Raw genomic sequence first — 27,306 nt, 5'->3', positions numbered from 1 at the left:
TTAGGGATAGGGCCCTTGGTGACAAGACATGCCTCTGTCTGCAAAACCTTTGGCACCAGCCGTGCCGACAAAACCTACGACAACCCAACCAACTAAGACCCCGTCAACGAGACTGTCGACACCAGCTCCGCCAATGGGACTGTCGACACCGGCTCTGTTGTCAAAACTGTTAGCAACACTGTTCACAGGGAAGTCCACAACATCATTGACGAAGATTTCACCGTCCACGCGAGTGTCCAAAAAAGCCAACAAACCTAAGGTGAAACCTACAACCCCAAAGATTACAGTGTCCACGGGAGTGTCCACAACAGTGGACAAACCTCAAGTAAAACCTACAAGCCTGCCGTTGATGGGCTCATCATGGGTCCACAAGAAAACTGAGAGGAGAGCAGCAAAAGTAAGATCCTAGCATATAAAGGGGTCAGGATCTGAAGAGGGGTTGTAAAAATCCACAGTGGAGCACCCAATAGTTATTAAGATTCCATTGGTATCTATTCCTTTTCCTCAACGGGAAAAAAAAAAAAACACCAATAAGCCTGTCACTATCTCCAGTGTCCTCCATATTACCAGAGCAAATTCTGGAGCAGAGATGTTCTCACTAGTTTTCTCTGATAATGACGACTCCGACCCTCCACAACCTCCCCCAAGATCACCACCACCCCCAAGATCACCACCTCCAAAGCGAAGGTCTATGACCTCACCACCAAGAGAGCCTAATGCTCAAATGTTGCTGTCCCTACAAGTGTTTGCATCGCTAGAATCACTAGTGAACCAGCTAGATGAAAGACAGATAAAGCCATGGAAGGACCCGGGCCAGTCGGCAGAAGCACTGGACCGGTACAAGGAACGCTCGGTGGAGCAGCGGACCGATACAGCCTTTCAGGAGCGCTCTCATGGTAGAAGATTGTGCTCTCCATGCAAGTAGCGTAAGCCCCCACATGTGAGATCCTGTTTTCCAGTGGACTCCAAGACCGAGGTCCAGGTCGCCCGGAAGAAAAGGCTCACCAGCTCCAAGGCCAGCTATAGGGTGCGTCCGTTGTCTCAGGGCTCAAAAGAAAGCCCTCCAGCCTCACCACGGCCGTCGCCAGTCTCACAGCCTGATTCCCCATTAAGGGAGCAGGAAGGAGAGCTATAGACTACTGACACAGATGGGGATGTAGACACGCTTTCCACCACCACCACTCATGCACAGCCGCAGGATGAAAACATTGATACAGGGCCAAGTGAATCATCAAAACAATCCCCACCAGTTGAGGTGGGCTTGTTCCATACAATGATACTCAAGGTATGTGTGGAGTTTGTTCTTGTGCCATCGGGAACAGAAGAAAGACTGCCTTCTGTTCGACTTAAGAGGCATAACTCAATGATATCCGTCTATACCCATCCTAGGCCATGTCTGGGAAGAAGGGATACTCCTTTAGAAGAGACTGTTTTCTGAGCCAGCTCTCAAAGCAAGATTGGAAAAGAAGTACAAGGCTCCCGATAATTCACCTAAATGTCTAACATTGTAGCCTCCACCTGAGTCGGTTGTGTCTGCGGCAGCTCAGAGGAAATCCAGCTCGCAGGGTTCCAAGTGCTCTGTTCCTCAAAACAATGAGAGCAGGAAAATGGACTCTTTTGGAAGAAAAATATTGGCAACGGGAGCAACTACTGTAAAGGCCGCTAACTCACTGGTCATCATGACAAGGTAGGATTGTGATATCTGGCACAGAATAGCGCCAATACTAGATAACCTAATGGAGGACAAATGCAAGGAAGTACTTGCAATCCTCCAGGAGGGCGAGAATGCTATCAATTTGGCTGTCGACATTGCCTATGCTGGCTTCAAACAAATGGTAAATGGCACGGTCTTAAGAAGACAAGCCTGGCTAAAGTTTACAGTCTTTAGACCAAAGGTACACAACAAAGTAATTGACATGCCTTTCGACGTTGACCAACTCTTCGGGTCTAAGATTGACGAAGCTTTAAAGCAATTAAAGTGGATACGGACATGGCAAAATCGCTAACCTCGTTGCAAACTAAACTGCCTTTTTGATGCTTCTGACGTGCTTCTGGGTGTTCCACGGCCAGAGGAGGGCAACAATATCAGCGAGGGTCGGACTATACTCAAGGATATAGGAAATCCTATTCATATAAGACCCAGGAATACAAACCCCATTCCAGGAGGTGCGCGGGCACCCCCTCGCAAAGGGTTAAAGGGTTAGGTAGCAGAAATAGGCCTGACAGTCCCACCAGGCCGGCCTCCCTACATCCGCAACAAGTAGGAGGAAATCTAAGGCACTACCTCCATCAGTGGGAGACCACCTTGAACAGATGGGTCTTGGACATCATACGAAATGGACATACCCTAGACTTCAAAGAGACAACCCCTCTATCCCCACCAGACAATAAGTCAACAACATGTTGATAAATCAAGCCGTTCAGAGGGTACCAACAAAAGAAAAGGGGAAGGGAACTTCCTGTTTCTTCATTGTAAGAAAACCCGACAAAACATGGTGACTCATTTTAGACCTTCGAGGTCACAACAAATCAATAAAGAAACACAAATTAAAAATTGTTAAACTGGCAGACATCATCAAAGTGGAGCAAAAAGGTGACTTCCTGGCTTCTCTAGACCTCATTGATGCCTACTTACATGAACCAATCCACAAAGCGCACAGGAGATTTCTCAGGTTCAAAGTGGGCCAAGAGCATTATCAGTTTAAACTACTCCCCTTTGGACTGAGATTGGTTCCAAGGACATTCAGAGTACCTGGACCCAGTAGTGGCGTACCTAAGGCGGAAGAGATTGCATGGATTGCACATTTATCCATACCTCGACGATTGGCTAGTAAGAGCAAGCACACAGTAAGAAGCAATTCAACAGACCAGAGCCACATGTTGGGCTTTGCCGTAAACTACAAAAAGTCATGCTTGAAGCCCTCAAACAACTTTGTTTTCATGGGGGCACAGTTCAACACCAACAAAGGCTGGGTTCACCTGTCGCAAGAAAGAGCAGAGTCCATCCTGCGTCTGCTTATGTCGTTCAGAAAAGGAAGGCTTCTTTCAAATCGGACAATACATGAAGCTACTCGGTACAATGCCATCATGCATCCCCCTCGTCTCTTACAGCGCCTCCACATGTGGCCATTGTAAGAATTTCTAGCGGACCGGTGGACACAAACAACCGGTACATGGAACGACAATCTGGAGGTCCCAGAACCGCTGGTGGCCAAGTTGCAATGGTGGAACGATACACAGCATATCATGAAAGGGGTGCCGTTACAAGACAGGCCGTTCCAACAAACCCTAATAACAGACTCGTCACTGAAAAGATGAGGAGCGCATGTAGGAAACCTGTCCATCAAGGGCCAATTGAGCGAAGAGGAAGAACAAATGCATATAAACCTGCTGGAGCTCAGACCAGTATTCCAGGCATTACGCTCTTTCCAGCCAGTACTTAAATGCAAGGTGATAAAGGTTGACGGACAACACCACCACCATGTATTACATACGAAAACAAGGAAGAACTTGTTCTCAAATGCTCTCGAAGGAAGCACATGCTTGTGGCACTGGGTGATCCAGAATCCGATATCACTACAAGCCTTTCACCTGCCTGGCAAGCAGAATGAGATGGCAAATCAGCTCAGCAGAGTGACAAGCCAATGCCACGAATGGCAGTTAGCACACAAACAAGTGACAAGTGTATTCAATCAGGGGAGATCCCCCCGATAGACCTGGTAGCCACAGAGGAAAACTGAGTTCCCAAAGTTTACCAGCCGATACTCCCTCAGACACCTTCACGCTATCGTGGGACAACATGTTCGTACACGCGTTCCCTCCTTTCCTGGTAATACGCAAAGTGCTGGAGATGGTTGCAGTGTACCACTGCAAGATCATCCTCATAGCCCCGGCGTGGTCCAGACAACCGTGGTACTCGGACCTTCTACATCTAGTGCAAGCACCTCCCATACAGCTGGGATCAGTGCCAAACTTGCTCTCGCAGTGCCAGGGGCAGGTCCTCCACCATGACTCAAGCTCGCTGAACCTCCGTGCATGGCTCCTGATCTCGTAGAATTTGGCCATGTGCGAATGCCGCAGGAATGCAGAGACATCCTGAATGCGGCCAGAGCAACAACTACAAATTAATCCTACGAGTACAAGTGGACACGTTTCTGTGCTTTGTGTGCACAAGAAGACCAGAACACGGTAGGAATTGTACCGCATGATCTACTACAATACTTACTCAAGCTAGCGAAGGAAGGCCTTTCGCATTCATCTATAAAGGTGCACCTAGCTGCAATTTCCAGATACAACTGGAGCGAAGACAGACCTCCACTGTACGGCGCGAGGATAGTGTGAGAAACCAGAAGGCATCTCGCCCACTTGTCCCCGGGGATCTGCCATCCAGGTGGCTAGGACACGGCCATCACTTTTGGATCCAGTTCCTGGGGGTGGACCGGTGCGGGAGGATCACCTCGGTGAGTGGTCTTCTGGGAGTGGGACACTGGATGGTGAGACGCAGTATCCCCTTCCCTGTAACACATTTACCCCATCCTACCAGTTAATATCCTTCGGAACTCAACCCCCCCTTTCACAACACAAACACTTTCTCACGGACAGCCCGCTATGAGAGAAAACAGACTAACACCCGAGCCGTACACCTGAAGTGTCCCAATCCAATGGTCAGGCAGGGTCAGGCAATTACTGACCACCACGCACCCCTGACTTCCATTATATTTCTCCACACATATAAAAGGCTGAGCATGAGCGCACACTCTGAGTGAGGCAAAGCACACGGGGAAACAGCAGTTCCAAGATGGCAGTTTAACACAAGGAGAAAGACAGCGAAACCGAAGGGGAATCACAAGGAGTGCCCTTGACCTTTTCAACAAGGAACCATTACTTTCATGAAGCCTCGAGATTAGAAAGCGTTAGACCAGTAAACCAGGCTGAGGATTCCTGCATTGTGTCAGAGGTACCCGGGGCCCTCCTGCGTTGAAAAACCAGGCGGGGAGAATCGCAAGCTACCTTGGTACTGTCCTTGGCGCCAACAACAAAGCAGCATCAGTGAAATCAACACAGCCGGTGAGTTGGGGAGACTGATACAAGACGGGTCTGTGTTGAAGCCAAGGTTGCAAGCAGCAACATTGTGTGGCGAGTGCTGGAACAAACATTGTATGAAACGCATGTGATAAGCAACGCAAGTAAAGTTGAACTGCAGATGAGTGATTGAACTTTGAAACCAAGATATACGATACCTTTCACAGAGTGGCCTGGCACTGTGTGCATGCTTAATCGACGGTCTCTGTAAGGTGTCCAGCTGAGAGTGGGCAAAAGTGAAAGAGTGACAAAGAATTGTGAATCGAAGTGGTCCTGCAATGGGTCAAGCCAAATCCTGTGCACAATCGAAAGTCTTCGATGTTGATACAGTAAAGAAGGTTGATGGCAAAGTAGATAAAGTTGGTCCGAGCCCAACAGAGGGAGATTAATTGAAAGCTTTGTGTTGAAGCAACTTTGTGATACCATATATAAATTGGTCCGAGCCCGGCAGAGGGAGACTGATTGATTGAAGATTTTGTGTTAGAACAGATATGAGCCCGGCGGAGGGGGGGAGGGGGTCAGAGGTGAACAGTAAATCACCTGCGAAAAGTCTGCATAGATGAATCCTGAAAGGAAACTAGCTTTATTATTTGTTTGGTACATCAGGCCCTCTGAAAGAAGAGACTTTGAACGTCAAAGAGACTTTGGCACCGAAGGTCATGATGTTGGAGTCTTGAACTGCACCCTTGTGCTAGAGAAGCCAGAGGCTCTGCTAAACTAGAGTGTGCTGCCTTGTCCCGTGCTGAAAACATGGGAAAGGGAAGCCAACGGCTTGAATATCCTGACATATCATTTCTTGAACACTTTTCTTTTCTATACCATTGTTTCCCACACTATTTGTATTTAGAGGTAAGGATTGGCAATAGATGTATTAATATAGGCCCCTTTATTTTGACAATACACCACTAGGACTGCTTTATTGTTTAATCGTAGCTTGATCCCATCTGTAGATTTAGGATTAGATAGGAATTTTTCAAAACCAATTGAAGTTCAATAAACACCCTTGATCCTTGGTCACTTGTGCCTGTTTTACTGGTGATACCATGCCTTCCTTACAATAGATAAACACGCTATGAAGGGCGAGTGTTTGCACATATGCACCGAAAGCGAAGCTAGCACCCCAATGGAGCCTTAACGTAGTGTTTGCTGCCCTTATGAGACCGCTCTCTAAGTCAATGCCCACTACCCACATCCGGCATGTATCCTGGAAGACTGTGTTCCTATTAGCGATCACATCGTTCAAGAGAACATCAGAGCTACAAGCAAATTTTGTGAAGGAACCGTATCTGCGGTTCGCTAAGAACAAAGTCTTGTTAAGAACTTATCGCACTTTATCCCAAAAGTGCCTACTTAGTTCCATATGCATTCATACATAGTCCTGCCGGCGTACCACTCTAACCCTTCAACTCCAGCAGAAAAGGCGCTGTACACATTGGACCTTCGCAGGGCCATCAGGTTTTAAATTGATAGAACTAAATCTATCAGGAGGTCATTGCAGCTGCTGGTATCATTTGACCCTTCCAATAAGGAAAGGACCATTTATAAACAAGGTATTGCCGGATGCAGAACGGCTACCATTACAAAGGCTCATACAGATGCAAAGAAACATACAGGAGGCGGTAAATGCCCACTCAACTAGAGCTATGGGGGCTTCCACAACCATGTGGGCAGGCATTCCGCTGCTCAATATTTGCAGGGCAGCTACTGGGGGTTGTGGGGGGGGACACCACAAGCCTTTGTCAAGCACTACTGCCGAGAAGGCAAGATCCACAGTGAAGCAAGAGTGGGAAGAGCAGTAAGGTGAGAATTCCAGGAATAGGCTGTACCTTCTCTGTAGAGTTGAGCTTTTCTCCTCTGCTCCTCCTGTTAATGTTTGCTACTGCAATTTATTCTATTCAAAGTATGTGAATCAATGAAAGATCCAATTCTGGAGAAGGAGAATTTTGCTTACCTCTAACTCCTGTTCTCCAGCATTGGTATCGTTCATGGATTTACATGCGTCAACCTTCCGCCCGGAGGGTCAAAAAGCTAATATACAAGTGACTACTCTGGGGTTAGAATCTGAAGAGGGCCTCCTGGGTGGAGTCTGATAGTATGCGTCCCATTGGTTGAGGCTGAATGCACCCAAAAGGACACTGATGGACTACTAAAGTGAAGGAAACATTTTATAGAGGAAATGTAATAAGGTTACCAAGGATTCACAGCCTGGCGACTGGGAATATTCAAAGCATGTGAATCCATGAAAGATACCAATGCTGGAGAACAGGATTTACAGGTAAGCAACATACTTCTACTGTTTCAGATGACTTCAGAATAAAGCTCTCAATGTGAAATAGCCTCCATATTCTGCTTCCTGAAAAATGTCTGCTTGTTCCCTTTTAATAAAGTTCCCATTCTCAGGATTGTGTATGCATTCAGTTATTTTATATAACTTTCAGGAAATGTTAACATCTGGAGATGAAACCATGAAAAGAAAGTAAAGTGAAGAATAATGCTTTTCCGAAACCGGTTCCTGTTTCTGCTGGCCTTGGCTGCCCTGCTGGCCTTCATAAGCCTCAGTCTGCAGTTCTGTAAGTACTGAGCATTTCAGACAACACGTCTCACACTTGTTTTTCCCTCCACCTTCCAAATAGCTCAATTTCTGAAGACATGTCTCCCCTACCTTATACATTAAGGTGGGCTTTAAATGAATGGTTTGAAGTCTGTTCTTGGCTTTTTCTTTAATGAAGCTTTATGCTAAAAAGTAAATGGTGAGAATGTACAACTTCAATCACACATCATCCGCAGGCTCAGAATAATGTTATGGTCCAGTATTATTGGTCAAAAATGACTACACAACTGAGCCCCAATATACAGCGGCTCTGTGATGGAGAAGATAGCCAGCGGCCGTAGCACGCACAGTTCCAAAAACACAAAGAATATACTCCACGGCCGACTTTCGATGAAAGCGCCGAGACCCATGCGCTGTCCGCGGAAAAAGCCTCAGGTTCTTCCCTGTCCTCTGGGCCATTGCGTACAATTTTGCCTCCGAAACCCAACCCCAAGTTCGGTTCAGTCACCGCACACAAAAAGGCTCTCCTTTCGCATACCGAAGATCATAGCGGGGAGATCCTCATTGGACACCCCCACCTCCTTTGGCCAGTATAACACACATAAGATGAAATAACCACAGACAACGTTTTAAGGTTCTTTGGAATGTACAAGGTCACAGTTTATTTGGAGCGAACAATAAACTTGGGACGGTCCCAGCCACATATATCATTACTGTCAGGTAAGGGTGAACCGTGTGACCCTATTTGCCACCGGGACAAGCTGACAAGCTCCTGGTTACTACCAGGCTAACAGAGGTTACTACCAGTAGGACACTTAGGGGCACTGACAAGGAGGCTGTTGGCATAGAGCCCTAAAAAGGGAAGTCAGTCCCCGTCCATGGATTTGGCTCAAGCCCGGCCAATCCTGAGCCACTACCGCCGAAGCTGCAGTGTGAAAGTCCCTCATTGGCTAGGACCGCCCCGATACTCCGCCACGCTTTGGTGGTGGCTTACGCTACCACCAATGCCCCCATACCTTAGGACAATACTCGCCATAACAATCATATACCTTAGGACAATACTCACCATAACAATCATCTGCAGCCAGCCCTTCTCAGTGCAACTTGTATTGCTGTCAAGAACACGTCATTGCCTTTGTCTGATAGGTGGACACCGTCTGCATGGAAATGGGAAGGTAGGGAGTTCAAGCAGCAATGACCCACGTAACCCAGGCCCTCCGCCCTTGTGAATTTCTCCACGCTTCTATTCAGAAGCTTTCTGGATTTTTACATGCCCGCCAAGGAAATGGCATCCCTCCAGACCTGTCTTTGCACCACTTCCGACCAAAAAATGTCAGTGCCTGGTAACTCCTGGGCTGCTATGCGCAAGGCCACCTGTATCTGGGCCAACAAGCGTCCCCGACCCAACTTGGCCAAATCGTTGCCACCCAAATGAATTAACATCATCCTTGGTGCCCGCCTCCACCGGAGTTGCCAGTGAATGGCGGGCAGCAAAGAGTGCCACCTCATTCCAGGTGTGCCCAACCATACACACTTGGTCCCCTTAAATCCTAGGTTGGGACCAACCATCCATTGCATGGCCCTCTTTTCTGCCCGCGTTACGAATGAGTGGCTGATCAGCCACACTGCGTCATCTGTGGGAAAAAATTAATGGCACAAGTCGGTCATAATATCCACCCGGATCCCCTTGACCAACCACCTTGCACATGGCCCTGCGGGAGTGGGACGTTATCTAACAGTTTCCTGGGGGTGCCCCATGCTTCGGGCGTACATAAAGCCGATAACGGCCAGATTCCCATCTACTAAACTTCGTAATAGCCCGGGGAAACATGCCTTGCTGGAAAGCCGTGGTGGCCGCACCTATTCTAAAGCTGTGGGTGGACCAGCCCTCCCCTTGGATGCCCAGGAATTGAAAAAACAGAAAGTGGGGACGCGTCAGCATAGATTAACAGGGGCCAGCGCTCAATCTGATCCCCAGGAAGAGCTTGAGGAGATGAACCGGGCAACAGTCCTTGAGATGAGACCAATGCAATTCAATACTAAAACCTTTACCTTGCTGGTGTGTTTTGCTTTTTCTCAGCTGGATTGTGACCCCTTCTCCCATGCCCTTGCAGAGCAAAGAGACATCTCCCAAGGCAATGGCCCTCCCCGAAATGTCGTTCTTGGATGCGGAAACCAACTCACTAACCCTAAAAGCTCCAAAAAAAAAGCCCACGCGAATGCCAGCCTGAATAGGGATATTTCATACTCACTAAAGCACACACTTGACAAGGCCGATAACAACTTTACTAGTAACCCAAAGTCAATGGGCTTGGCGCACGTCCTTTTGCCTAAGCTCCGATCGGGCCCAGCCTTTCAGAGCGGTGCGCACCAAGAAACCTTTTGTGGGATCACTTTTACCCTCCAGTTTAAAATGAAAAGCTACTGCCGCTAGATGAGATGCTGCCCAGCTTTTTGATTTGCCTTCCTTGTGTGCCCAGCCCACAAACGCGAGTACCTGTTCCTCGGCATTGTGTTTGCTGCAATTCAAAGCAGCAGTTGCATTCTGGAACTTAACATAATTCTGCTGATATCTAAACCGGACGCCGGGTGTAAGCGAACGCTCACTTAACTCACAGAGCGCCCAGTCCATGCTACCAGTTGCCACCACTCCTTCTGGAACTGCGCTCTCTCCAGCCTGGCCACCGGGTGGGCCTTCCGAAACTTGGTCCACTGAAAGCGAAAAAGAGCGTCAGCAGCAATATTTGAAGTGCACGGCACATTTCGAGCCCTAAATTCAATATTACTGTAAAGACAGATCTCCACCAATTTCCGGAGTAGGCTCAACATCGCCGGGCAAGATGCTGACTGTAAATTAATTGCCTGGACCACGGCCTTGTTGTCTGACCAAAAGTGCACTCTTTTGTTAGCCAGCGCTTTCGGCCACAACAGTGCCACCACGATGGGAAACATTTCCAAGACCATGATGTTTTTAGTCCTGCCTTTTTTGTGCCACTGTTGTGGCCATCGCTGGGCGCACCACTCTGGCCCTAAAATTACTCCAAAACCCTTGCTCCCTGCAGCATCTGAAAACATCTGCAGCTCAACACTGGTCTCCCAAGGAGTCCGCCAAATCTGCACCCCATTGAAACTTTCTAGAAATTTGCACCACATCCTTGAGTCAGCCTTTAGGGCCGCGCTTAAGCTAATAAGTTGTTTTCGTACTACACTTGCAGTTGCCCTAGCCAGCCTGTGCGCAAAGACCATGCCCGCTGGGATCCCTTTGGCTGCAAAATTAAGCTTCCCAAGGAGTTGCTGCATTTTTTCCAAGGTAGTTCTGTCTTTCGCCAGATTATTCTCAATCTCTGCCATCAACCCTTTCTCCTCTGGTAACCTGTACGTCCCTTCAATTGTGTCTATATGTGCCTTTAATGTACATACTCTACCCTCCTACCTGGCGTGATATTTCCGGCAATGTAACCCTAGCTGGACCTCGCCACACGTATGTAACGAAGCTTTGCAACCCTCTTGCTGCCTTTGCGCCTGGCTACCTTCGGGTTAGGTGCGCATTACAAATAAATACAATACAATATATCAATGCCAAGGAAAGTCAGGACCCTACACGGCCCCTCTGTCTTCTCAGGAGCTAAAGGGACCCCCATTTCAATCATTGAACGCTGAAAGGAAGACATGGCAAGCGTGCAGTCACTCGACCCATCCCTGCCTGAAAACAGAAAATCATCTAAGTAATGTACAATGGCACCTCGTTGCTCTACCATGCGCGCTGCCCACTCCAAAAAAGTGCTGAATGTTTCAAAAAGAGAACAAGACACCGAGCAACCCATGGGCATACATTTATCCACATAAAAGCCACCTTTCCATTGAAAACCGAGCAGGTGGAAGCTGACCGGGCTCACCGGTAGTAAGCGGAATGCAGACTCTGCCAACTTTTGCAAGCAAAGCCCCCCTTCCCATGCTTGCTACAACCACCATGGCCTGATCAAAGGAGGCATAATGCAGGGAACATTGTTCAGGGTTTAACCAGTCATTCATCGACTCGCCTCTCGGGAAGGATAGATTGTGAATGAGCCTGAACTTGCCGGGTTCTTTCTTAGGAACTATGCCTAGTGATGACAATATGAAGACGGGAATAAGGGGGCCTGAAAAAGGTCCGGAAATTCTGCCCATTTCCATTTCCTTGCTTATCTTTTTATCCTCCTCAGCTGGCAGATCCATAGCAGAAGTTATGTTCTTTGCTAACCGGCAGGTCAGGGGTCCCTCGTAAGGAATAAAAAATCCTTCTGTGAAACCGTGAAAAAGCAACTCCCTTTCCTGCCGCTTAGGATAATAATTCAGATGTTCAACTAAAATGGGCAAAATGACCGGTGAGGGGCCCTTGTTCTTTAAATCCATGCTCTGTCTCACTGCAGTGGTGACTGGGGGAGGCAATTCGGACACAGGGCTATTACTGTCCTTTACGCTGGCCCCTTCCCCCAGAGGCACCCTCACGCTTAATGCACTTGACCAGCGGATGGCTCCCCCACATTTCTCACATTCATGGTTGTACCTGCACTTGGGGCCCCAGGTACAGTTACCTTTGTTGAAGAACCGGCATGTGTTGTTGCCTGTCTTACGGCCTTCCTGAGCTCCGCTTGCGTTTGAGTTTGCTGCTCCAGAATCTTGGCCCCCCTGTCCTTGGGGGCTATTGGGAAAGGGGCGACCCCTTCCTCCCTGGTCCTTCTTACAATACCAATTTTTCTGGCCCCCTTTGTACAAATCAGCCCAGACAATACTGGTCCTCTGCTTACCTCCCATGTAAGTGACCCACCCATCCATCTCTTTTTGGTCCCAGGTCATCTCTGGGCAATTCTCCATCATTAGCCTAAACTTCCTGTCGTAATCAAGCAAACCTGTAGACCCATACTGTTTGGCCTCCCCTACAATTGTTTCCCTATATTTTACCAAACCTGGCCCCTGTTCAGGGTTCTTTTCCATCACTATCACAGACATTCCCAGTTGGCAATGTTCTCTTCTGGGTGATACTTTTTGTGACTCTTATTGCTTTCCTCTGCACTTAATGTTAGGTTGGGGCCAGCATCCTCTACGGCCAAGAGGCGAAATATGTCAAAATATTTTCTGGCCCATACCTATTCTTTCATGTCCTGGGGGATGTGCCAGGCTAAAGAGGACCTGCCAGATAGCAAGGGAGCAACCATCACTGGCTGATTAGTTCCTGGCGCAGGCAAGGGCATGATAGGAACCGCTCCCACAATACTGCTGCTTGGAACCAGGGGGGTGCAGAGGCGGTGGGAGCGGGGGGGGATGGCACCATTACTTAAATTGCTTACAGTAGGACCCTCCCAAACACTCCTAGCCACCGGCTGGTTGTCCGCCCTTAAGGGTGGCACCCCTCCACCCCTGATCATCAACATTTCCTCCAAAATCAGACCAAACCTTTCATTGCCCATTATGCCCCCACCAGGGGATACCACGGCTAGACTAATAATTGGAACTTGCACCAGTGTTGGTGCAGGGACCACCGCTGGCACGGTGTTACCTAATAGCGTACCAGGCATTGCATAGGAGTGTGCGGCTATTGCCACCAACCCCATTTGTGCCAACTCGCCGGCGACTTTAGGTGGCGCCACCACCTGCACCTCCTCCATTGTTTTCTTACCCTTTTGCTGCCGCTTCCTTTTAGCGGGTAACGGCTTTGGGGCAATCTCAGTCGGTGTTGGGTGTCCACCAGAGGGGGTGGGCAAACCTGTGCCTCTACTAGCAAGGGCTGGGTGGGTGGTTGCTGTTTGCCCTTCAGAAGCTTCTTAGCCCAGCCTTTCCCTTCACTGCGCATGTTTTCTTGGAATAAAGCCCAGATTGCTCCTTCATCCTCATCCTCGCTTGAACCCGGGGTGTTGGGCACCTCGTCAATGGTGTGAAACAGGTCCTGTGAATCTTCCACAGACATCCTAGACTATAGATGGAAAAATTGAAAATTAATACCCTGCGTGTTTCCCAGTGCACGGATGGGCTGTTGATCTCCCGTTCTCGGAAACGACCTAACAGTAACAGGGAAACATAGGTATGCACCTTACCAACTTTCTTCTCTTCTGTGGAGAAAGATTACAATCCTTTCTTAAATCCTTTGCTGTTTACCAGACCTGTGTTCAGACAAAATTATTGAGTTAAAACAAATGTCACTGTAAACCTTGTGTTGCCCATGGACAGTGACTAATTCAAACCTCCCTTAAAACAGTAGTTCAGTGTTGTGAACCAGCATCAAAAAGTGCTTACAGGATTCAGCAGAAGTTGGAGGAACCTTTAGTGGGATGTGCACCCATATGCCAAGGAGCAAAAATTGCACGCCCGCACCGTTACCAAAGTTGGAAGGATGAAGCTTGCACTGCCCTCGCCCCCCTTCCGGTGCAAGTCACAACCCCTTACTGACCGTGCTACAGGGAGGGAGCATTAACATTTGTATTATACACGAAAAATGCATCTACTTGCGGGATTTAGCAAAGATTACAATGGCATCAACACCCCTTGTGACGTGAAGAACGTTTGACGGCAAGAACATATTATTTACGCTTGCCGTCCCGGACATTAAACCTGTAATCCATGCAAAGGCACGGCGGCCACGCAACTGTTTGCCCCGCAATCCTATACATACTTCCTTGCCATGCCACGGCGGCCATGACAAATAGAAACTTAGTCAAACCTCGATAACAACTTAAACAAACAACGCCTGTCTCCACACTTGACACGCGCAATACACCATAGAAGTTAATCTGAGTAAAAATACTTTTCTTTTAAGCATGCATGTTAAACATGGCACAGCGGCCGAGGGATGCATTCAGAAGCATAGAAGCCATTAGCTCTACCCACGTGTAACATCCACCCAAACCCCTTGAGGCCGTACCTCGCAAGCGCGTAGTGGCCAGGCCACCCCACCCAAGATAAAAAATTACCCTGCAGCATTTCATCCCACGCGGCGCAGCGGGCAGATCACGTTCATATAGTACAAGGCATCTTAATAATGGGGCCTTTTTACTACGTTTCACCCACTTACCGGACAGCTGAATCCTATGGTTACGCGGCGACAACCAAAACACATATAACTGCCAATTACTTGAACCGCAACATATGTCAAAACCATCGCACGGTATACAGTTAAATAAACGTTGCGAGCCTATGGCCCAATATACTGTATCGGCACGGCGGCCATACCACTTTCATGATCCAGCAATTATTAAGGAAAAACGCATGCATACAAACAAAATGCAACATATGCAAAAGTTTGCGTGCTCTGCCGCAAGAGGAACGTTGCGAGTATAAGGCCTCCAGACACTGTATCGGCACTGCGGCCGTATCACGTTCATGAGCAAACTATTAAATAAACGCTTGCATAAAACCAGCAAACATCTAAACCTTCACGCGGTCTGTGAAAGAGTAACGTTGCAAGCCTATAAGCCCAAGCTACCACCTTGGCACGCCGGCCATCCGACTTACGTGCTCCTGCCAACATGAAAACGCGCATGGAAAAAACCTCGGCCAATTTCAAGTGGCGCGGAGGCCCAACGAGCAATGCAAAACAAACGAGTAACCCAGCCACCGGGAACGCACGTCACATGGTGCGGCGACCAAGCCAAATACACAATCCCATGGAAGCCACCATGCTTCCTCTACCGTCCAGTGAGATCGCAACATTATGGAGCAAAATACAGATAAAGAAATAGGTACCAGAATGCGCCAAGCGTGCTACAAAATACTAGCATGTTCGATGGCGCCCCCTCATGGATATCTTAAATCGGGTCCGCTCAAGCTAGCACGGCGGCCAGCGAGCAGAACCCACCATAACCCCCACTCATCAGGCGCCGAAGCGCCCCTGATACTTACCAATTCCACTCCCGACGGCAACGGCCCAACGCAACAAACTGGAACCCTGGATGATCAAAAAACACAGCGGGAGCTGCTGGACAAAGAGACTGATTGTCCGCAGCTCCCGCCTTATATGCGTCTCCCGGAAACCCGACCGGAAGTCAGACCTAGGGGGACGCCTCTTCCGCCTAAACTGGGGAGGAAGAGTAGAGGCTGGCCCGACCCCCGGAAGGGGGTGGCCAGAGGGGACAGCCCACTATGTAGGCTGTCCCTCTAGCGCCGCCCGCAGGGGCCGGTCAGCCTCTGGCAGTGAAAGGTGCATCAGCATCTCCCAAACAAATACCGAAAATGCAGGAATGAATAAAAAACACGTCACTGCTACCCTGTTAAAAGTAAAGTCACCCAAAAAGTCAAAATCCTTGATGCCTTTGTCCTCCAAAAGCATCCAGGCTGTACATTCTTCCTCCCCTGTAGACACACTCTCAGGGGCTATGCACCGCAAGAACCATACTCCCTTCCAAACCATCCCTACCATGCCAGGCTTTCCCACTGTGATGTGACTATACTCCCAAACAATGTAATCCAATTTTAAAAAGGATGTGATGTTTTGTGGACTTTATGGACCGGCATCCAGAAGAACTAGTGTCCCTTAGCCTCATAGCCAGGGGCCTCAACACAACAGCCCCCTGCCAAAAAACCTCATATTGAGCCACAGCCTAGCATCTCTGCTCATGTCCCCTGGCCTTGACCTACCAAGACCTCTCTCATGACGGGTATCTCACAGGATCTCAAGACTCTGGCTTATATGCGTCTGGCTTATATGGCTCTCAAGGGGACCTCTATAGTCAGGATCAATACTATGACGATGACCATGATATCTACGTCATCCAGTCGACAAACCACCAAGACCTGCCGGTAGCAGATTCTCCCGTTGATAACCAACTACAATATAATGAACTGCTGCTGAAGGTTGCACAACATTTTAATATTGACACTCAAGAGGCACAAGTTGACAAGGACTTTGTGGAGGACGTGCTGGGAGACAGAAAGTCTGCCACTCAGTTTATTCCGCTTCTACACTGTACAAAGACCTATACAGCCCTCTCTGCTTGCACCTAGTCTCACAGGGGCGGTTAATTGCAGAATAGAGAAACTATTCAGGCCAGCACCCACTGACCCTCTATATATTGGGGGTCAGCTAAAACCTGATTGACTAGTGTTCACCACTACCCGAAAGAGGGCGAGCACACCCCTGGTATCGGTTGAGGCCCTGCCAGACAAGGAAAGCAAGAAAATCTATACTTTCGAGAGGAAAGTTGCCTCATCGGAGGCATACCAAGCCAGAATTGCTAACAACACTACGCTTCTAGCTAGTTACGGCTGCCACAAATGGGATGACCTGGAATGTCAAATTGAAGCTGTTTTTAAGAACGATTGCAGACTGCATCCTCAAAAATAATCTTGATGCAGCAGACAATGCAGGAAGTCTCATTGTAGAAGGCACGCTCATCAAGCACACGTCTGGCTCAGACTGTCTGGCTTCAAGTTGGAGAGTCAGGCCACCCTCTTTAGCATGCCGGTGTAGCCTAATGTACTTTTCGATAAGGGTCTCGAAGACTCCCTCAAGAGTGCCAAGGAGGAATATTACACTCTTAAATCCCTTGGCCAGTTGACAAACAAGCCCCACGTACAAGGGGGCTCCTCAAACTCTAGAAGGTTTCAGGGTCAGGGTGCTCAACACTCTTCCGGCTATACTCGGGGCAGACAGTCTTCATTTTGGGGCCCATCACAAGGACAAACTTCCTCTTCCGGGTTTTCAAAGAGAAAATAAAATGGCCAGAGGAAGAGGCAGAACCTCACCAGGAAGAGGCTCCACCTCTCCAAACAGTGACGCACTGCTACAGGTCTTCTCCCATGCCACTCCAACAGGAGACCGAATTTCACACTTCACCCATTCATGGGAGGGGATAACATAAGTGGGTGTTGTCCACCGTGCCAGACAGGTATTGTATCAAACTGTTACAAAAACCACCCAACCGCCCACCAAGACAGGACAATGAGACCAGAAGAAAAGGGTATACTGTTGGAAAAGGACGCCATAGAGATTGTTCCAGCAAATCAGTTAAACAAGGGTATTTATTCAACCTACATCCTTGTACCAAAGAAAAAGCTTTCCATGCGCCCAGTACTAGATCTGCGCCCTGCGAGCAAACCCCAAATGTTTTGCATGACCATGCTCCAAGAAGTAATGCCCATCCCCTCCTAAAACAGGTGAACTACTTGGCAACATTGGATATGAAAGATGCATACTTTCATATTTCAATGCTCCCTGCGCACAGAAAATATCTGTGTTTCAAGATAGCTGGAGTTCACTACCAGTTCAAGGAACTCCATTTCAGCATCACCTCAACGCCAAGAGTATTCACAAAGGTGCTCGCAGTTGTGACAGCACACCTGCACAGAAAGTCAATCCCAGTACACCCTTATCTGGACGACTGGCTAATTATCGGGGAATCTCCTCAAATTTGCAAACAAAATACACAAACGACTATAGACTTTCTTTTCAATCTGGGCCTGTCCATCAACGCAAAGAAATCAAGCCTAGTCCCCAGCAAAAAAAAAACAATGACTAGGGGCTATTCTAAAGTCAAAAGAGGAGCTGGCTTTCCCATCAAACGAGAGAGTACAAAACATGCTCTTGCAAGTATCTCACTACAAAACCGGTCGCCAGATAACTGTACGCAAGCAATGCGCTTGCCTCGGGATGATGGCCTCATAAATTCACTTGGTTCCACACGCGCGACTGAGCATGCGCCCAATACAGGAATGGTTAGCGAAACAGTGGGCTCAGGCAAGCGGTCAGTGGGACGGTCTAGTGGTTGTTTCGCTAACCCTGGTTCAGGCTCTTCGCTGGTGGTCCAGGGAAAACTTGCTAAGAGGAAAACCCTTCTGCGTTCCACCAGCACAAGCGATCCTAACTACAGATGCCTCACTCGCCAGATGGTCGGCTCACTTCCTTCACCACACAGCCCACGACCAGTGGACACATGTTACAGCTCAAAGACATATCAACTTCCTGGAACTTCTGGCAGTCCTCCAGGCTCTTCAGCCCTTTCTGCAACATCTTGCAGGTCAGCCAGTGCAGGTCCTTACAGACAGCACCACTGACATGTTCTACCTAAACAAGCAGGGAGGCACACACTCTCAAAGTCTGTCCAAGCTATCCCAAAAAATATGGAAATGGGCACTCAAGCGGAACATGTTCCTAACCTCTCAACATGTTCCAGGGGAACTCAATTCTCTGGCAGATACTCTAAGCAGATACCCACTACCAGAAGAACACGAGTGGCTGCTGGACAGGGATATCCTAGACGGAATATTCTCACAATGGGGCCACCCCCCATTAAACGTGTTCGCCACACGCCTAAAAGCACAATGCCCAGACTTTGCGTCCAGGTTTCCCCAACCAGGATCCAAGGGGAACGGACTGTGGATGAACTGGTCAGGGACATTTGCTTACGCCTTTACCCCAACACCACTCCTGAGCAAAATAGTGCACAAGATACACCAGGAACAAGTGCCTCTAATGTGGGTGAGACAACCTTAGTTTCCACATGTGCTCGAACTGGCGATGTGCGACCCAATCAAGCTCTCATGCCCGCACAACATGCAAACACAACACAAGGGAGCATCTCTTCATCCGCGCCCTCAATCTATGAACTTGGCAGCTTGGCTCCTGAAGTCAAAGAATTTGGCCACTTGAATCTTCCACAAAGGTGTATGGATATCCTAAAGGAGGCACGAAAACCCAACACTAGACACTGCTATTTCAATAAGTGGAAGAGATTTGTGATATGGTGCTGGTCACAAACACTAAACCTAACATTCTACATTACATGCTTTACGTAGTAGACTCCGGCCTAGTATTCAACTCCATCAAGGTACATCTGGCGGCCCTGTGGGCTTACACCACTTCACAAAACAAGGTGTCCTGGTGAAAAGTTCCTTTCATTAAAGCATTCATGGAAGGGGGAAAAGAGGCTATACCCTCAAATGTCCAACCCTCCTCCTAGTTGGGATCTTAATTTTGTGCTCTCCAAGCTCCAGGGGAGCCTATGCATAAGGCCAGCCTAAAAAACCTGACTTACAAAACCTCATTCCTAGTAGTTATCACCTCTATAAAACGAGTCAGTGTGCTACAGGCTTTGTGGATACAAGACCCTTTCTTCATAATACACAAGGACAAGGTTGCAGCCACGTCTAAACGCCCTCACTCATGCCAAATAAGATCACATGACTGCCCTGCAACAAACCTCACCACCTACCAGGTGCGTTGCTTTTTAAAAAAAACTGTAACTAAATTAGTTAAATAATAACAACAACAAAGTTAAACAGCAATAAAACTCGGCCAGAGATAAAGGCCCAGCATTTAACCACTATGCCACAATGGCTTGGTGCTTCACTGGGCATACATTTCATACTTAGCCTATCATTTAATATGTTCAATGATGAAAGGCTTGGTCTGAAAATTGTGAGAATCCAAACAATAATATTGTAACATAATGATTAAGTGCTGCGTCTCAAACTCCTGCAGGCCAGGGTTCTCCGATGCCAAAGTTCAGCATAAATGTGATATATTTTTTTTAACATTTATTTTTATTTCACTTTTTCTGTTTTAAAATGTTGCCCAGAGACGGTGTAGTCCTCTTTTTGAATATATGTGCAGTGTGAGGGTGTGCATGCAATGTGAGTGTTTTGATGTGTGTGTATGTGTGTGTGAGGGATTGGGCATGCAGTGCGCATTTGCTCCGTGAAGGCGAGTGTTATTGTGTGTGCGCAGAGGGGTGTGTACCTGTGTGTGTATGTGAGCATTGTGACGCATCGAGTGTGAGTTTTCAGTGTGTGTGCAGGTCTCCATGTAATTCAGAACATGCCCATCCAGCTGTAGGTTTTTTTTGTGGCTTGTAGTTTTGTTTTGTCCATCAAGTATCCTGTGCTAAAAGTCCCATCATGCAGAGCAAAAAGGAAATCTGATTGATCATCTTGCAAATAACAAGGGACGTGTGGCATATAACATTATATACAAGAAATGTAACTTGGCTATATTCATGATTTCTCCTGCCCATCTATTTGTTTGGGTTGAATGGCAGTAGGGGATCTGTAAGTTGTTGAAAGAGGAGGTATGTAGTGTAGAATCAGAGGAGGAGGGCGGAGTTTAATGTTTTTTTTCAGCTGGTGAAAGTGAGAATAAAGGGCTGGAGAGGAGTTGTGTCAACTTGCCACAACCGTTTTCAAAATCTAAAAGTAGCGCAATATAGGGGAATAATGGGACTGTGTGGCAAGACCCTCCCTTGAGCTGCAACGAAAGTCTTGTTTGTGCTGGCACACGTGCATTGGAAGACGCACAACTATTATTAACCCATTGATAGTGCAGCTCAAAAGACCTTCTTAAAATCATGCAGTTATTGGGTGAACGTTTCCATGAAGCAGGCCACATGGATCAAAGGCATGCCTGTTAAGACTACATAGTCCAGAATACAGAGTGTTTACCAAAATATAGTGTTTTAAATTGTTTTTTAAAAAGGTCTTAAACCCTGGTCGGCCAGAGTTCAAGTACCAGCATTCCATCCCTATGCCATAATGGCTTAATGCTTCACAGTGCATACATTTTCATACTAGCCTACAATTTAATATGTCCAATTGTAAAAGATGAAGTATGAAACTTAGGAGAATCCAAACAATAATATTGTAACATAATGATTAAGTGCTGTGTCTCGAACTACTGCAGGCCAGGGTTCTCAAAGGCAGCACAAATGAGTTTTTATTTTTGTTTTTTCAGTTTTATAATGTTGCCCAGAGACGGTGTAATACATGTTCCATCCTGTTTTATAATGTTACAGTAAATTTATGTTTTTCACGTTTTAATCCATATTACGAAATGCAAAGTGCCTGCAGGTTCATGCCAATTGCGACCTCTCGCGCCAAAAAATCCTTGCGTCAAGAGGTACAAAATCCAAAGTGCCTGCAGGTTCATGCCGTGCCAATTGCTTCCTCTCGTGCCAAAACACCCTTGTGCCGAGAGGTCCCTGCACCCAACTGGCTGCGTCTAACTGTGCACGCCCAAACGGGACCGACAGCAAAACGGTTGCGCCATAAAGGCGTGCGCCTAACTGCCCATGCCAAAATGTCCTGTCGTGTGCGCCACGCCCCTTGTTTTATGGCTGGTCTCTTTGTGATGTTGTGATACATTGCACGACCCCAACTAACCACATTAAAGCAGCACAGAAACAGAGGGAAAAAATGATCGCCTGCAAGAATAACACATGCCCAGGTATTTTCTGCACCCATAGCCAAAATCAAAAGCTGACACCCATGAATACACACACACAGTACTGCTAGCTTCAAAGTGAGGAAGTGGTCGGCCCCCTCAGGACATGTTGCTCTAAGCGGTCTTGTAATTTTGCCTCAACAAGCGGAAGGATGAAGAAGTGCTGTGCAAAGCGGAAGCACTAAGAGGTGTGGCGCCGGATAAATTACAGTGGATAGAGGAAACATGTACACCAGTATGGAGAGTTATCTGGAGCCATTTTGCATTTGCCCTTGCTTGGACACTTGAGACTAGTGAGGCAAAGAATGTTTCTGCTGAGCTGAATAATCGATATTTGTCTGGGATCTGGGCCAATAGTTCTGATGATGCCTTTGATATGTAATTTGATGCTCGTCTTTTACGGGTCAGCACTTCTCCCTTGCTTCCAAAAGACAGGACATATATTTGTGACTCTGCAGTTGGTTGAGCCACACTCTGCATGCGTTCCTGTGTCCTTTTGCTCCCATCGATGTGGCTTTCTGGTATCACCATTAGTGCCGAGTGCAGAGTGGCCATTGAGCAGCTGCCACTCCATGACTGGGGGAGGTGTAGGTATGCCTGTTTGCCGCACACCCAGTACGTGTCCATGAGGGCCGCAGGCCCTTTCTTTAGGTCTGGGATGGTGAGGGTCTTGTTGCAGCTCTTGTTTGTTCCCATGGGGGTTCTTCCTTCTCCTTTAAAGCACAGTTTATAGTCCATTTCGCTCTGTAGTTTGAACGGCTTTTCAATGGCAGTTACCCAAGTTAGCTTTGAAATGTGTTCTCTCCATACTGGTGTACATGTTTCCTCTATCCACTGTAATTTATCCGGCGCCACACCTCTTAGTGCTTCCGCTTTGCACAGCACTTCTTCATCCTTCCGCTTGTTGTCAGAAAAAAGTGTCCCTCCTATCACAAAAAATGGTTCTTTCAAACATACTACTCCTGCCGTTTTTGGGTAACAGGTTTTCTCGTTCTGCAGCATTTGAAAAGTCACTTCGTGTGCCTGGAAGGTGTTCTTAATCCTGCACAGCGTGAGATGAAGGAGACATTGGGCATCCACAATAGGCAACTCTTTGGGTAACAATACTTTGGGTGTACCTGATGCATGGGGGATGAGGGAACAGACATAACAGCTTTCGTTTGTTGTCTGTTTAGCTGTGGCACTCATGTCTGCATACCACTTATTTGTTTGATGGGGGTGTCGTGGGTCTTCCATCTTATCTAGACCTAGCCCATAGTACTCATCATACTTCTTCCTCCCTGTTTCTCTCTTTCGTCTGGTGTTCTTGTTACTCATGTACTTCCCAACCCCCTGAGCAGTGGGCAAACTAGACCCCCCTTTCTCATTCCCGCCCCCCTTGGCCCATTCATCATATAGTATTTCGTGCATTTCTAGTAGTTTCTCGTTTTCTTTCCTGACGCTATCTGGCAGATTGTTTTTTGGAATGTGGGCAAGCTTGCTGGTGGGGGTGTCATACAATCATGATATGGCAGACGGGTTTCGATCGTTGAGACTATGGGCATTGTAACTGGATACCCCTGGTGGAGACACTGTGTTGCTATGCATTTCACCATGTGGCTTTTCTCTTTGTGCGGTCACAACACTTGATGGTGTGGTATGATACCCCCAGACAAGTTTAGTTCCGTCCCATATCAAAAAATCACCTTCCCTGGTATTGACATCTGCAGTTGTATTGGGCCCGGTGGTACTGTTAATTGGTCCAGTAGTGTTATTACTCCCTCCCCCCTCGTACATCTCGATAAGAGATGAACGCTATAAACCAATATGTAACCAAGCCAAACATTATCATAAAAAACAATGTGATGCATACTGATAATCCACACTCATACGAATATCTACATCTTTCATATACTAATTCTCTCATTCTACTAATTCTATCCGTTGCAGGCTGCCCGTTAGATGCCATGGAAGCTCCTGTTTGAGATATAAAAGTGCATTAAGTGCATGCATGTAAACGTTTTGCTGGCACCATCTGTGCCAATACATTTGACGGGGAATGGAAGCGGGTGGGGGTGCGGGGGAGGGGTATTCACAGACAAGGGTATATACAAGATATAATATTATTATTTCACTAATTATACATCACTCACCTAGATAAAAAAAGAAATCCCACACACACACCCTTCTTTTTTTTTTTTTTTTTTGTAATATCCTTGTCAGGCATTATTTCATTCAATTCCAGTGCTGACATTATTCCATTCAGGTCCAGTGCTGACACACACACTCACGCAAGTCGATATTTAGACATCCTACTCATTTGCATCGGTTGCTGTTGTCTGTGCCTCCTCGTCTATCTCCTCGTGTACACTGCTGTATGCTTTTCGTACGTCGGTTAAGTGCACCCAGTATCTCAAACCCTTCACCTTTACTGCCTTGGGCGTGCAAAATATTACTTCGTATGGGCCATGAAATCGTGGAGCATTCCACCGACGCACGAAGCTTCTGACATAAATTAAGTCGCCTGGCATTAACTGTAGCTGCTGCTCTGGCTCCGTGACAGATCCTGTTACATTTCCCTCTTCTCTAGTGAAGGGTGGGGAGAGTTGCTTCGATATTGCGCGCGCTGCCCTTGTTAATTTTCTTAGGTAGTCTGTGAACTCATCTCCCAATATTGCGGCGCTTCTGTGAGCATCTGAGTGTTCACGCAGTGGAGAGTGTGCTGTGTTCATTCGTCTCCCAGTCACGATCTCGTGTGGGGACAAGTGGTGGTCTTTACTTGGTTGATTTCTCAACTCAAATAGAGCCAGGGGTAGACAGTAAATCCAATTTTTCTTTAATGAGAAGCATAGTTTTGATAATCTGCCCTTTAACAGGCCGTTCATCTTTTCCACTACGCCATTACTTTGTGGATGATAAATCGAACATAATTTATGTTTTATACCCAATAACGTGGTAACTTCCTTGAAAAGTTCATTCACAAAGTGAGAGCCGTTGTCTGAGCGTATCACGTCACAAATTCCCCAGCGCGGGAACACTTCCCTTACTAGGAACTTGGCGGCGCTTTTGGCATCAGGTCGCGCACATGGTCCCGCTTCCACCCACCTTGAAAATGGGCACACCACCACGATCATGTACCGCGAGCCATTACACCTTTCCCCCATGTCTGCATAATCTATATGCAGTTCTCTGAAGGGGCCAATGGGTTTGGGAATTGTTCCCCGGAGTGTGCGTAATGTCATTCCTGAATTGTATATTTGGCATGTTGTACATTCCATTGTCAATCGAGACACATGTTCCTGGAGACAGGGCACAAACCATTCTTCCTGTATCTCTGCTGCGATGTGCTGCTTGGTGTTGTGTGCGGGGAAGTGTAACTGTTGAACTGCAACTTCTAGTAACTGCAGTGGCATTACCACTTTCCCTGAGTTATTTTGCCGCCATAGTAGATCTGTCCCTGATTGGCTGCATCCCCGTTTCGTCCATGTTAGTTTTTCTTCTGCACTAGCTCCTTCCTGTAATTCTAGTATTTGTGATAAGGACATCATGTTATACCCTTCTGATAGTTCTTTGGTTGTTGTGTTCTTGATCATGAACTCACCGGTGTCGTATTTCTGAAAATAGGAAGCCTCCTTGGCGGCAGCGTCTGCTGCCGCGTTCCCTAAAGACACAACGTCTGAGTTGGAGGTATGGGCCTGGCACTTCACTATTGCTACGGCAGAAGGGTTTTGTAGGGCCTCAATTAATTCTTTTAACAATTCTGCATGCTGCACTGGTGTTCCATCTGCCCTTCTGAAACCCCTATGGCCCCATCTTGCTAGACCTCCATGTACGGTCGTTGTCATGTAAGCTGAGTCTGTGTATATTGTAACTGCACAGCCCTTTGCTGCGTGTAGTGCTTCTATGAGCGCAACCAGTTTTGCTGCCTGTGCAGAGTAATGCGACGGGAGGCGGTACTGTACTAATGTTTCAAACTCACCTTCCTCTAATCTCACTACCGCCATACCAACGTGTTTTTCTCCCGTGTCCATATCAATTGTTGCGGACCCATCCACAAAGTACACTTCCCCCTCGCTGAGAGCGTTTTCACACACCACTGTGCCCTCCCCTCCTTCTCCTGTGTGGGTTGCGCAATCGTGATTTTGCATGTCTTCTACTGTGCACGCTTCTGTAATGAATGTGGCGGGGTTCACTGTTTTACATCTCACTATGTGAATGTTGGCGCTGGACAATATAATCTCGTATGCTGTTGCCCGCTGTGTGGTCAGTGTGCTTTTTGATCTTTCAAGTATTGCAAATAATGAGTGCTCCACAAACAATGTCACAGGGCATCCCATTACTATTGTGGCACTTTTTTCAATCGCAAATGCGGCTGCTGCGAGCGATTGTTCGCACGCGAAATGACCCTGCATCACGGCATCTAAAGTACCACTATAGTAAGCTAGGGGCTTGTGTCCTAAGGATGTCTTTTGTGTCAGCACCGCTGTCATAAGTGTTCCTTTGCAATGGGAAAATAGGTAAAATTCGTGTCCATAATCAGGGTTTGCTAGTACTGGAGCGCTTGAAATTAGCTCTTTCAGTGATTTGAACGATATGCTCATTTCTTCTGACCATTTTATTTTTACATTCTCCTGTTGTGCTTCTTTGAGTGCTTGTAGGAGGGGCCTGGTGTATGCTGCATAGTCTAGTATCCATGCTCGGCAATAATTGCACATCCCCAAAAATTTCTGCATATCTTTCACTGTTGTGGGTTCTCCTACCGATCTTATTGCCTCTACCCTGTCGGGAATTATTCTTTTTCCATCTTTCGATATGAGCTGTCCCAGGTATAGGACCTCAGGCAGACAATACTGTAGCTTCTCCTTGTCTACCTTGTATCCTTTGTTGGCCAGTAAAGTCAGGAGCGTTGTTGAATCTTTTCTACACGTTTCTTTGTCTTGTGCACACACCAATAAATCGTCCACGTACTGAATAATCGTACTCTCTACTGATAGGTTCCCCAAGTCTTCATGCAATATGCGGTTGAATATGCTCGGGCTTTCACAGTATCCCTGTGGCAGTCTGCAGTGTTCATATCTTTTTCCCCCCAGTGTGAACGCTGTAAGGTATCTACTCTCTTCAGCCAGAGGTATTGAGAAAAATGCGTTTTTTAAGTCCACTACTGTAAAATGTGATGCTGTTTTTGGGATACTGCATAGTATGGATGCGGGGTTCGGGACTAGAGGGAACTCTTTTTGTATTACATCATTGAGGGGGCGTAAATCCTGTATCATCCGCCAAGATCCCCCCTTTGCTTTTTTGATTGGATAAATACATGTGTTACATGGGGAGTTTGAAGGCACTATTATTCCTTGTACTAGTAGTGCATTTATCGTCTCTTTTATCCCTTCTTCAGCTTCACGGGACAATGGATACTGTTTAACTCTTGGTAAGATAGCTCCTTGTTTTAGGTTTATTCTCACAGGTTGTACTCCATGCAACAGCCCTACATCATGTGGGCCTGTTGTCCATA

The 27,306-nt window shown here is 47.3% G+C and overlaps 1 protein-coding gene across 1 annotated transcript in view; it reads left to right on the top strand.

The window, feature by feature from the left end:
- PXYLP1 (2-phosphoxylose phosphatase 1) overlaps positions 1-27,306 on the top strand; it is a 696,133-nt gene that overhangs the window by 203,153 nt on the left and 465,674 nt on the right. Inside the window, exon 2 of the mRNA XM_069617828.1 lies at positions 7,521-7,652. Within this exon, the coding sequence (XP_069473929.1) occupies positions 7,574-7,652 (79 nt within the window). The 5' untranslated portion in view covers positions 7,521-7,573. The remainder of the gene's footprint in view (positions 1-7,520; positions 7,653-27,306) is intronic.

The sequence above is a fragment of the Ambystoma mexicanum genome, chromosome 10 (assembly GCF_040938575.1).
Source record: "Ambystoma mexicanum isolate Mex_15411 chromosome 10, UKY_AmexF1_1, whole genome shotgun sequence".
Classification (NCBI taxonomy): domain Eukaryota; kingdom Metazoa; phylum Chordata; class Amphibia; order Caudata; family Ambystomatidae; genus Ambystoma; species Ambystoma mexicanum.
The sequence above is the reverse complement of the archived record's forward strand: the minus strand, read 5'-3'. Positions and strand labels throughout refer to the sequence as shown.